The sequence below is a fragment of the Molothrus ater genome, chromosome 2 (assembly GCF_012460135.2).
Source record: "Molothrus ater isolate BHLD 08-10-18 breed brown headed cowbird chromosome 2, BPBGC_Mater_1.1, whole genome shotgun sequence".
In the NCBI taxonomy this organism is placed as follows: Eukaryota; Metazoa; Chordata; class Aves; order Passeriformes; family Icteridae; genus Molothrus; species Molothrus ater.
Genome location: NC_050479.2, coordinates 696,195 through 707,203, shown reverse-complemented (window position 1 = coordinate 707,203; position 11,009 = coordinate 696,195). Strand labels below are relative to the sequence as shown.

The following is an 11,009-nucleotide window of genomic DNA, read 5'->3' as shown; positions in this document are numbered from 1 at the left end:
CCAATTTTAAATTGCTCATTTAGGTTTTAAATGTCATAAAAAAGTTTTAATATGAATCAGTAATTGTACAAAATTTATACAAAAATAAATTCAAGAACTGTATTAATGCCTCGATCCACTCTTTTGTCAGCTGAGTGTTCCTGTCTCTGCCCTCATTATTCCACTTGATCAGTGCTCTCTACACAAATACACTATCCAGCCAGCAGAACAGGTTTCACAAAGTGAAAGAGTGACAGAGATAAAGAATAAAAAAATTGTACAAGTGGTTGGGTTGGGAGACCAGCCTCCCACTGTCCCGGCTGCTCCCACTGTCCCCAGTGCCCAGCCTGGCCTTGGGCACTGCCAGGGATGCAGGGGCAGCCCCAGCTGCTCTGGGCACCCTGTGCCAGGGCCTGCCCACCCTGCCAGGGAACAATTCCTCATTGCCAAGATCCAGCCCTGCCCTCTGGCACTGGCAGCCATTCCCTGGCTGCTGTCCCTCCATCCCCTGGAAGTTGTCTCTCCCCACCCTCACAGGGAACAATTTCTAATCCAAAACTGCCCTCCGTGAGTTTGAAGCCATTCCCTCTTGTCCTGTCCCTCCATGGCCTGTTCCAAGCCCCACCTTTGGAGCCCCTTTGGGCACAGAAGGAGCTCGAAGGTCTCTCTGGATCCTTCTCCAGACAAACACCCCCAGCTCTTTCTGTAGGAGCCCACGCTCACAGGATGTTAATGAAAGGACAAGATCTGTGTGTTCAGTCCAGAAATAAGAGCTGGACAACACTGGTTCCTATGTTATAAAGTAAAAGCAGTTCTCCCTTCTTCATCTCCTCATGTAGCCCGTTACTTGCTCTGTGTCTGAGTCCAAGGAGTCGCTTTCCTCAGAGGAAGAGGAGGAGTTTTGCCACCCATGGAAGTTGTTAGAACAAGGTGCTCCCTGCCCACTTCCCGTGTCCTGCAGCAGCTTTGCCTGCACACCATGAGCACAGTGCCAGTCCCCTGCATCCTCGTGGGCTGGGGAGGCAGCTGCAGGGCTGTGCCCATCCTGCTCCAGGGTGCCCAGCAGCACCGTGCTCAGGCTGATGGTGAAGCACCCACTGCCCCCCTGGGGCTCACTGCTGTCCCCACACAGAGGGCTCAGCAACTCGCTCCTCGTGTCCCTGTGCCCTGCAGGGTGGCCCTGGGGCTCCTGTGGCTCAGCAGCTGGCGTGGCCCCAGCCTGGCTGCTGCTGTGCTCACAGGTGCTGCTCACTGAGTACTGCTCTGGGCTGCCGGGGCTGTCACACACCTGGGGGACGCTGCCCCTGCCCAGCCTGCCCCGCCTGGTGTAGTTGTGGTCACACAGGGCACTGCTGTCACTGTCACTGCTGTCACTGTCACTGCTCCTGCAGGCCCTGGCCTTGCTCTTCACCTCTCTGGGGATGATCTCCACTGAGGCCACTGTGTCTGACACGGACACCCACGGGGAGTAGGCCAACTTCCTGATGCACGCCTGGAAGAGTAAAGCAATTAAATAATCAGCTACTTTTGTACATATGCACACAACACCATGAAAAAAGCCCCAAACAACCTCCAGCCATGAGGCTGTCAAACAAATGATTCCTTCTGTGCCACAGTTTGGGCTTTTTCTGCAGAGTTCAGGGTATCTAGGTATCCTAGGCTGACTATATGATGCTTTTATCTCCCAAATTTGCCCTAAACCAGGACAAATACAATTGTTCCTTCTTTTCCATTCCTGAACATCACAGAACCCTTGAAAGGTTTGAGTGAGAAGGGATCTTAAAAAATCATCCCATTCCAATCCCCTGCCATGGCAGGGACATCTCCCACTGTCCCCAGTGCCCAGCCTGGCCTTGGGCTCTGCCAGGGATGCAGGGGCAGCCCCAGCTGCTCTGGGCACCCTGTGCCACCCTGCCAGGGTGAGCTGAGTTCTTGTCACTCTCCCAACTCTTGCAGTCACCTCTATCACAGCTGAGCAATTTTAACATCCTTTAGAAATTATCTTTTGAAGCAATTTTCACCATTTTAACATCCCAAGTCTTGTCTTCCCTCTGCACTTCAGAGGATTATTCAATATTTGAAGCATTCATCAAGTTGACAATAAAAAATAAATAAACCTTAGATATTCCTTAGTAATGCGTTCAGCAATTGTTGGGCTGTGAAAGTGACACAGCAAAAGACAGAAACATGTGGAAGAAGCCTTAGAAAAAAGTGACACCCATCTGCTCTGGGTATGTTGGTAGAAAATGGAAAATATTTATGCTGAAAAACCTTACAGAATTAAATGTAAAAGAAGTCAGAGACTGTAAAAAATAGAACAAGCAAGAAAAGATAAAAGATAGAAACAAGAAATCTCATTATTTGTGATTGAATTTAAATGGATAATTTCATTCACAAATAATTGTGCCACTAAATTTCAATCTATGGAAATAAAAAACTAGCTGGCTCTGGACTGGCTCCCTCTGTGCTTGATCACAGAGGAAGTCCAAGAGAGATTATTTTATTATTATGAAACAGTGGAACAACTTCTCCAGTCTCTCCTCACAGGGCAGCTTCTCCAGCCCTCTGCTCAGCCCCTGGCCCTGCTCTGGGCCGCACCTTTCGTGCCCTGTGGGGACCAGAACTGGGTGGAATATTCCTGGATGCTCCCCTGAGCAGGGTGGGATGATCCTCTCTGTGAGTAACTTGCCACAGAAATAGCAAGAAATGGTTTTGAATGTTTGTTCTGAAGATCACACAAAACTTAGCAGCCTAGAGAGCATCTTTGACTGAGGTAAACGACAAATGCAAACATTCTGTGCTCTTACAGAACTTGTACCTAAAGAACAGGACTGGAAACCCCAGCTGTTAAACCTCCTGCTGCCAGCCAGAGAGGGCAGATCTGAGAGCTGTTACATACCAAGGTCTGAGGAAGGGAGAACTTGGGGAAAATAAAGCCTGCTGCATGCACACACTTCAGGACTGCAGCAATGATCAGTGAGACACAGACAGCACCTGCCACTGCAGCTTCATAGTACCCTGGAGTGAAAAAATCAAATAAACACACATGGAGGAAGTGTCCCAGCACCACATTCCAGATCTCCCAGTCACAACAGCTATCAGGAATCCCCAATAATTTTGGTTAGAAGGGATCTCTGAAAGTCAAAGTCAAAGTCAGAACAAGACCAAATCTCAAATTAGCTTCAGGAATTACAAAAGAAGTGACTCCATCTTTCTGCAGAGCTAGTGGAGATCTGTATGGCTCAGGAGATTGCCAAGAGATTGCCCTTAAAGTGCTGGGGTTTTCTATTTCACTCCTAAATACCCACAATGGCTCTCTCTTGGAATGTTTCTCTCTGCCAGTGAGGCCCTGAGGGACAGCACCCAGGGAGGGGCTGGGGCTGGGCCTGGAGGGATTTAGGTTGGATATTGTGAAAGGTCCTTGCCCAGAGGGTGCTGGCACTGCCCAGGCTGCCCAGGGAATGGGCACGGCCCCGAGGCTGCCACAGCTCCAGGAGCCTTTGGCCAGCGCTGCCAGGGATGCCCAGGCTGGGGTTTGGGGGGTCTGGGCAGGGCAGGGCTGGCACTGGGGGTCCCTGGGGTCCCTTCCCTCAGGACATTCCATGACTCTGTGATCAGTTGTTGTTCAGGACTGGACTGTAAATGTCCCTACACCAAAAGAACGCATTGCACACCCAGACCACCCCCCTGCCCACAGCTCCATTACCTTGCTGAGCCTCTGAGTCTACAGTGACACATTTCCAGGGGGAGGGGACAGAATTCTTGTTCAGGGATGCAGTGACCTCCACAGACAGGCAGTAATTCCTGCTGGGATACAACTCCTCAATGACAACACTGAACACCTCTTCAGTGGTTCTCTGCCGTGCCCTCTGCCATGAAAAACAATGGATTGAAGTCAGTGATTGGCTGAAAGAGCCCCTGCTCACTCCCTCAGACCTGGCCCTGCAGGGAAAGGAAGCTCAGATTCTGCTGGCCATGGTCTCTCTCTTTTCTTCTAAGAAATCTATTTCTATGTTTTCTTTTGCTTCTATCCACATATTTGTTTTTGGGAGCCTGGTAACCATCAGAGCCATTTCATGCCCTCTGTGTTCCTCCCCTAAAGCACAACTATTCCCAAATTTCCCTACCTCATGGTCTCCATCCTGTGATTTCAGAGTGATCTCATAATCCAGCTCTTCGTAGATATCAATTAAAGACAGCAGCTTCCCATTGTCTCTGAAGTGAGAGGCTGGCAGCTTTAGGGTGACGTTGAGGCAGTTTGGACAGGAAGTGATATTCACTTCAGGTGGTCCCAGAATTGCTGTTGGAAAAGAAGAAAGAGGGAAAAATGATAGAAAAAATACAGTTCTACTTTATCCAGTGCCAATTCCATTTCTGTGATGCACACAGGGCTGGCTCAACACACTCCAGAGGGGGCCCTGCTGTAAATCCAAAAGGCCTTGCAACATTTAACTTCCACAGCCAAGCCATCATTTCCCACAGCCAGACTTTAAAGGAAAAGGAGTGGAAGGAAGAGGCAGAAAGGGAATAGAGGCTTTACTCCAGCTTCACAGAGATGTGATCTTTGTATCTACATGAGGTTAAAGCTGAGGTTAAAGTACAGAAAAGAATCCTGGAATGGGTTGGGTTGGGAAGAACCTCAGAGCCCACCCAGTGCCACCCCTACCCTGGCAGGGACACCTCTCCCTGTCCCAGGTGCTCCCAGCCCCAGTGCCCAGCCTGGCCTTGGCACTGCCAGGGATGCAGGGGCAGCCCCAGCTGCTCTGGGAATTCCATCCCAGCCCCTGCCCAGCCTCCCAGGGAACAATCCCTAATTCCCAATATCCATTTAACCCTGCCTTCCTTCAGCTGAAAGCCATCCCCCCTTGTCCTGCCCTTTTTATTAAACCAACTGCAGGGACTGCAGGGCTCCTCCTCAGGGTGTTCTCCTTGTCCCATTGTCCCCATTCCCTACAGGGTTCCCTCACTGCTGACCCTGGAAGGGGACACAGCAGCTGCCTCTGCTGAGCTCAGAGCAAACACCATCAGTTCATCCTGCACAGCTCTCCAGCTGCTCCTCAATATCTCTTAGCTCTGTGAGCTCAAAACTCCATTTTAAGCAGAGCCAGAGGTGAAGCCACCTCTGGCAATAGAGACAAGTACCTTCAGCAGGGAAAAGGGCAGATGGATTGTTTGTCCATCAATCTCTTGCCTACACCTGGTGCAGACCTGGCACTTTTTATCTCAACATTCACTATCTGAACACACAAATACAATGTTCTTCTTTAAGTTATGTACCTAACACAGTGAAGAGATTTTTACTTGGTGTTTGTCACTGCACAGCAGTATTTCCTTTATGATTATAATGTGTTTATTTCAAAACCAGAGCCTCATTCCTTTCTCAGAACTACGAATCAGGACTACACATACATGAAGTACTACATACAAATAGCCACCAACACAGTCAGTGTGGAGTCTTACAGCAAAGGTAACAGAACACAATTCAGGATCAGCCTTTAATGAAAACTACAAGAAGAAGAAATGCAGAGACAGAACTTACTGCCAAAGATTGGTGAAAAATGCAGCAGAGAAGAATTGAGCACCTGAGCTCCTCCAATGCTCTGAACAAATACAAAATACTCAGCAGATATGTCCTTGAACTCCTCTGTCAGATCACAGGAGAGCTGGGCAATGCCTGAACACTGCTGAGCACTCATCCAGTCCTGGCTCCTGCAGGGAAGAGCAAGACTCTTACTTCTCTGATGTGAGAAGGCATGGGAGTGTGAGGAGAGCATCTCAAGGGAAAAAAAAACCTCAGAAAAGCTAAGAAAAAACCCAAGAAAAACAGAGAAAACTTCAGCCTTACTAATTTCAGAGAATCCCCGGGGCTGGCCCAGCCCTGCCAGCCCATGCAGTGCCAGCTGTGCCCCATGGGCACCTTGTCCCCAGCCCAGAGCACTCAGTGTCACCTGCAGGGGACACCTGCAGGGCTGGGCACTGCAAAGCTCCCTCCTCTTTGGGTCAATAAACATTACAAGCAGAATTTGTGCCTTATTTTGAGTGACTTGCCCGTGGCCTTTGTAGATCACGTTGTAGGATGCTGGAACAGCTGGGTCATGTTCTGCCTGCCAGGACAAAATGTGCTGGAAATTGTGGGAGTTAATCTGGAGGTTGTAAGGAAGCCCCGTTCTTTCTAGAAAGGAAAAAAATAACAAAAACAAACAAACAAACAAACAAACCAACCCAAAGAATTCTGAGCTTTGCAACCATTCTAATAAATACACCCATTTAGAGCAGCTCAGGATTTGCCCCAAAAAGCAGCCACAGGGGAGAGCTCAGCAGCACAACAGCACAACAGACACAGCAATGCAAAGCATTGTGCACATGGACTGCATTTCTCGAAGTTCTTTCTCCAAAAAGCATGAACTTCCAAAATGATGACTGGTGAGGATGTGCAAGCTATGAAATGTGTTAGGAAAAGCATTTTAGAAATGGTAACACTCTTACCAGGCAGGCTGCAAACAGCTGCAGACAGAAAGGTGAGGCACACTGCAAAGTGAAACTCTGTATTAATGCTCTGGTGTATCCACAGGACCTGACTTTTATTGCAAGTACTCATTTGCAACAATTGGGTTCATCCCCAGCACTCCCTGGTGGAAGTGTTACTTTCTTTCACACCTTCCTGGACTTTCCTACACATCCCTCCTCCTCCAGAGCCTGGGAGAAGTGTCCCTGAACCTGGGGCTCCGAGGAGGAGCTGGCTCCTGCATCCCTCCCTGCGAGGTTCAGGGTTCAGTGCCAGCAAACCCACCCAAGATGTTCTCATCCAATCAGGCCTCAGAGGCCTCTGACTCTATTTCAAACATTTTTTCAAGCCATCCCAAGAATTTTAGAGCTGATCTGGGAAAATATTCCATTGTTGCTTGACTCAGCCTCATAGATCACAGCAGAGTTTGGGTTGGAGGGGACCTTAAATCCCACCCAGTGCCACCCCTGCCATGGCAGGGACACCTCCCACTGTCCCCAGTGCCCAGCCTGGCCTTGGGCACTGCCAGGGATGCAGGGGCAGCCCCAGCTGCTCTGGGCAATCCTGCCATTCCAGAGGTTCCTCCATCCTGCTGTAGAACCTCCCCAGGAGGCTGTGATCCACCCTGGCTCTCACTGCATCCAGGATTCTTTTCCTTGACCAACCCATTGCTCCCATCCTTTCAACACAGTGCTTCAAAACATGTGAAATTTTTGTTCTGACTCCTCTAATTTTTTTTTCCTCAAGATCATTCAGCCTCCCTTCTGCTTTGAGTGCAACAAAGAGAAACTTCCTGTTCTTGTTTTAAAGCATTTTTGTGGTCATGCCTCTGACTCAGGAGATGCTGACTCCCACGCCCAGTTGGCCAAAGCAGTCACTACTTTAATTCCAAACACATTTCTTCTCTGTTTTACATTAATTCCATGGGAAAATCTGGACAGTTCCTTCCTTATCTTCCCTAAAACTCACTTTTGTCTTGACCTGTTGTGTTAAAAAGATGTGCCACAGTCAGCATGACTATGAAAAGAGAAGAGAAATCTGGGCATTGAATTAGAGAATTTAAACAATCTTTATGGAGATCCACAAATAATGGGTTTAACTGCAGCTAAATGTAGAACAAGGGATTTCTTACCAGCCAGGAAATCAACCATTTGGAAAAAAACATCCAGTGGGGATAAATAAAGCAGTATTTTAACAATTATTATTATTATTATCTGAACACAAGCTCAGATTTGTAATAAATTGTGTCTGCTGAATTGCTGCTGCATTCCAGTTAGCACTGTTTGATTTTTCAATGCCTCTTCTCTACCCAAACCAAATTCCTTTCCGTTCAGAGCTCAAACTGCCTCTGAACTTTGTTTCAACAAACAAGTTTAGCAAAGGAAGTTGAACAGTTGCAAAACTGTTTGTGTTACACTCTTACAAAGGAGACACAGCCAGGACCAATACCTGAGAACAAGTAACGGGGAACCTTCAGCCTGGGGAAATAGGGATGGGCTGGAACCTGCATGGGGAATCTTCTGCAGCATCTTGGAGTTTCCACCACCCTGGCAGTGCCCAAGGCCAGGCTGGACACTGGGCACAGTGGGAGGTGTCCCTGCCATGGCAGGGGTGGCCCTGGGTGGGCTCTGAGGTCCCTCCCAACCCAAACCAGTGTGGGGTTCTGGGATGATGATCTGACCCATTTTACAGAATTAAAGGATCATAACAAATCCCCTTCTCACAACAAGTACAGCTCAGGCAAACTGATCTTGTTTCACCTGCTAATCCAGAAAACGAGGAGTGCCAGAAAACACAGAATAAAAAATAAAACCCCTCACATGTAACTGAGAGTTCCTGGATGTGTAAGGAGGCAGAATGATGGAATGGAATGGCCCTGAAGGGACCTTAGAGCCCACTCTGGGGCCAGAGTCACCAGCTCAGGCGCGGAGGAATCAGGCATGAATCCCAGAAAGTCTGGGTTGGGAGTGACCCTAAATCCACCCAGTGGCACCCCTGCCATGGCAGGGACACCTCCCAGTGTCCCCAGTGCCCAGCCTGGCCTTGGGCACTGCCAGGGATGCAGGGGCAGCCCCAGCTGCTCTGGGCACCCTGTGCCAGGGCCTGCCCACCCTGCCAGGGAACAATTCCTCATTGCCAAGATCCCAGCCAGCCCTGCCCTCTGGCACTGGCAGCCATTCCCTGGGTGCTGTCCCTGCAGGCCTTGTCCCCAGTCCCTCTGCAGCTCTCCTGGAGCCCCTGCAGGCCCTGCCAGGGGCTCTGAGCTCTCCCTGCAGCTTCTCCTGTCCAGGTGAGCCCCCCCAGCTCTCCTAGCCTGGCTGCAGCCCTGGGACCAGTTTAGTGGCCCTCAGGTTCAGGCTGGATGGGGTTATATTTGCTTCCAATCAGAAAAGAAGAAAAAAAAGCAGCTTTGAGGTCTTGCAAGTCAGTGGCTCATATTTCAGAAAAGCTCTCCCGCAGTTCTCTGAAAGAAGCAGATGGTCTGTTTACTTACAGAAATCAGCTTAGGGGAACACTGAGAGAGGCAGTGAGGCTGACTGACAGCAGGGGAGTCTGCAGAGGAACATTCTGAGCCTGCACAGGGACCTCTGAGAGCACCCAGCCCCTGCCCAGGCAGGGCCACTGCAGCAGTGCCACAGGAGCTGCCCAGGGGGTTTGGGATGTCTCCAGAGAGGGAGACCCCAGCCCCTCCCTGGGCAGCTGTTCCAGGGCTCTGCCCCTCCAGGGAAGGAAGTTCTTCCTCAGGCTGGGCTGGAATTGTTGTGTTTTAGTTCCTGGCCATTGCTCCTTGTCCTGCCACTGGCACCGCTGAGCAGAGTCTGGCACCATCCTGACACCCCTGGAGCTCTATAAAATCCTGAATCCACCCGAGCCAGGGAACCACACTGTGCCTGTAGCATTATTCCCACCCTCGAGTGCTGGGAGACTTTGCATAGACCACTTCTAAGGACACAGAAATCACTTAACCTCCATAACCCAAGGCCATTACCAACAGCCCTTATCCTATGGGCTGCCACAGTGCTGGGACAGGAGGAGACAGCCTCAGGCTGGGCCAGGGCAGGCTCAGCTTGGACAGCAGCAGCAATTTGCCCATGGAAAGGGAGCTCAGGCCTTGGCAGGGGCTGCCCAGGGAGCTTTGCAGTGCCCAGCCCTGCAGGTGTCCCCTGCAGGTGGCACTGAGTGCTCTGGGCTGGGGACAAGGTGCCCACGGGGCACAGCTGGCACTGCATGGGCTGGCAGGGCTGGGCCAGCCCCGGGGATTTGGGATCTGCCCGAGGGACACACGGGGACCCTCGGGGATGCCCCAGCACACCACGTCTGAGACAAGGGGCGCTGCGAGAGCCCTCGGCAGTCGCTGTTCCTCCCAACCATCAGCCCCTGCTTCCATCCCCACACCAAACGACCCCAGGCACCTCCCGGGCCATCGCCGGGGCCAATGCAGCGAGCGGGACGCTGCCAAGGGCGAACCCGGCGGGGTTTTGGGACTCCGTGTGCGGTTCTGGGGGCTCCACACGGGCCCGGGCCCCACACGGCTCCAGCAGAGCGCTCCCGGGAATGCCGGAGCAGCGGCCCAGACCGCTCCCCTCAGCCGGGGGAAGCAGCGCGGCCTGCTCCCCTCAGGGAACGGCTCCATTGGTATCGTAGGGCGGCGCCCGGGGGCAGCGGGGGAACACGGCACCGCACACATCGCCACCTGCCAGCCGTACCTCGCGGTAGGGAATCCCCAGGGGCTCCGCTCCGGCTCCTCATCGCTACTGACCGCGTCTATCGTCCCTTATCAATGCGACCGACCCCCATCGATCCCGGCGCTGCCGCCCACCCCACAGCCAGCAGAAAATGGCGGCAGGGATGGCGCGGTGTTAGCCACGCCCCCATAGAGACCGCGCCCATAACAAACTGGACCACGGCCCCATGCAGGCAAACCACGCCCCAAACAATCACGAACCACGCCTCCAGCGAGCAAGCCCCACCCCTTCCCCTCAGGCCCCGCCCAGCGGCGCTAGGGCGGCGCTGCCTGAGGGCGCCGCTCTCTCCCATACTCGCCGAAAGGCTTTTGCTGCCTTTAGTTCGGTTTCTGCCTTTATTTCCGTTCCTGCAATTATTTCCGTTCCTCCCTTTATTTCTGTTCCTGTTACCCGTCCGGGCCTGCTCCACCCCCGGCTCTGCGGAGTTCGCTGAGCGAGAAAGCTGCGGGAGCCAGGCTGATCCCCTGCCGCGTTTACAGAGTCAGAGTCGCAGCAGGTTTGGATTGGGAGGGACCCTGAATCCCACCCAGTGCCACCCCTGCCATGGCAGGGACACCTCCCACTGTCCCCAGTGCCCAGCCTGGCCTTGGGCACTGCCAGGGATGCAGGGGCAGCCGCAGTTCCTGCGGTGCCATGGGAAGGGAAGGGCCCTGCGGGTCCTGGTGGTGGGCAGCGGGATCGGAGTCAGCCGTGCCCTGCAGCCAGGAGGGACAGCCCCGTCCTGGGAACACCATCACCTTCACTTCCCTCTGAAGCTGTGAAAAACGCCAATCACTTGT

General features: G+C 52.1%; 1 protein-coding gene across 2 annotated transcripts; it reads right to left on the bottom strand.

Moving 5' to 3' along the window:
* Positions 1-24: 24 nt before the first annotated feature.
* Positions 25-10,332, bottom strand: IFNAR2 (interferon alpha and beta receptor subunit 2). 2 transcript variants are annotated; one of them, XM_036380134.2, is made up of 8 exons: positions 10,192-10,332; positions 6,466-6,507; positions 6,028-6,151; positions 5,519-5,688; positions 4,107-4,279; positions 3,686-3,848; positions 2,879-2,997; positions 25-1,471 (listed from the first exon to the last, which is right to left on the bottom strand). In XM_036380134.2, exons 1-8 carry the CDS (start codon positions 10,232-10,234, stop codon positions 803-805), a joined length of 1,503 nt encoding a protein of 500 aa, XP_036236027.1. In that variant the 5' UTR covers positions 10,235-10,332; the 3' UTR covers positions 25-802. The 2 variants fall into 2 exon arrangements, with proteins under 2 accessions (XP_036236027.1, XP_036236017.1); XM_036380124.2 differs by lacking the exon at positions 10,192-10,332 and having other exon boundaries at positions 6,466-8,019.
* Between the last annotated feature and the right edge of the window lie 677 nt (positions 10,333-11,009).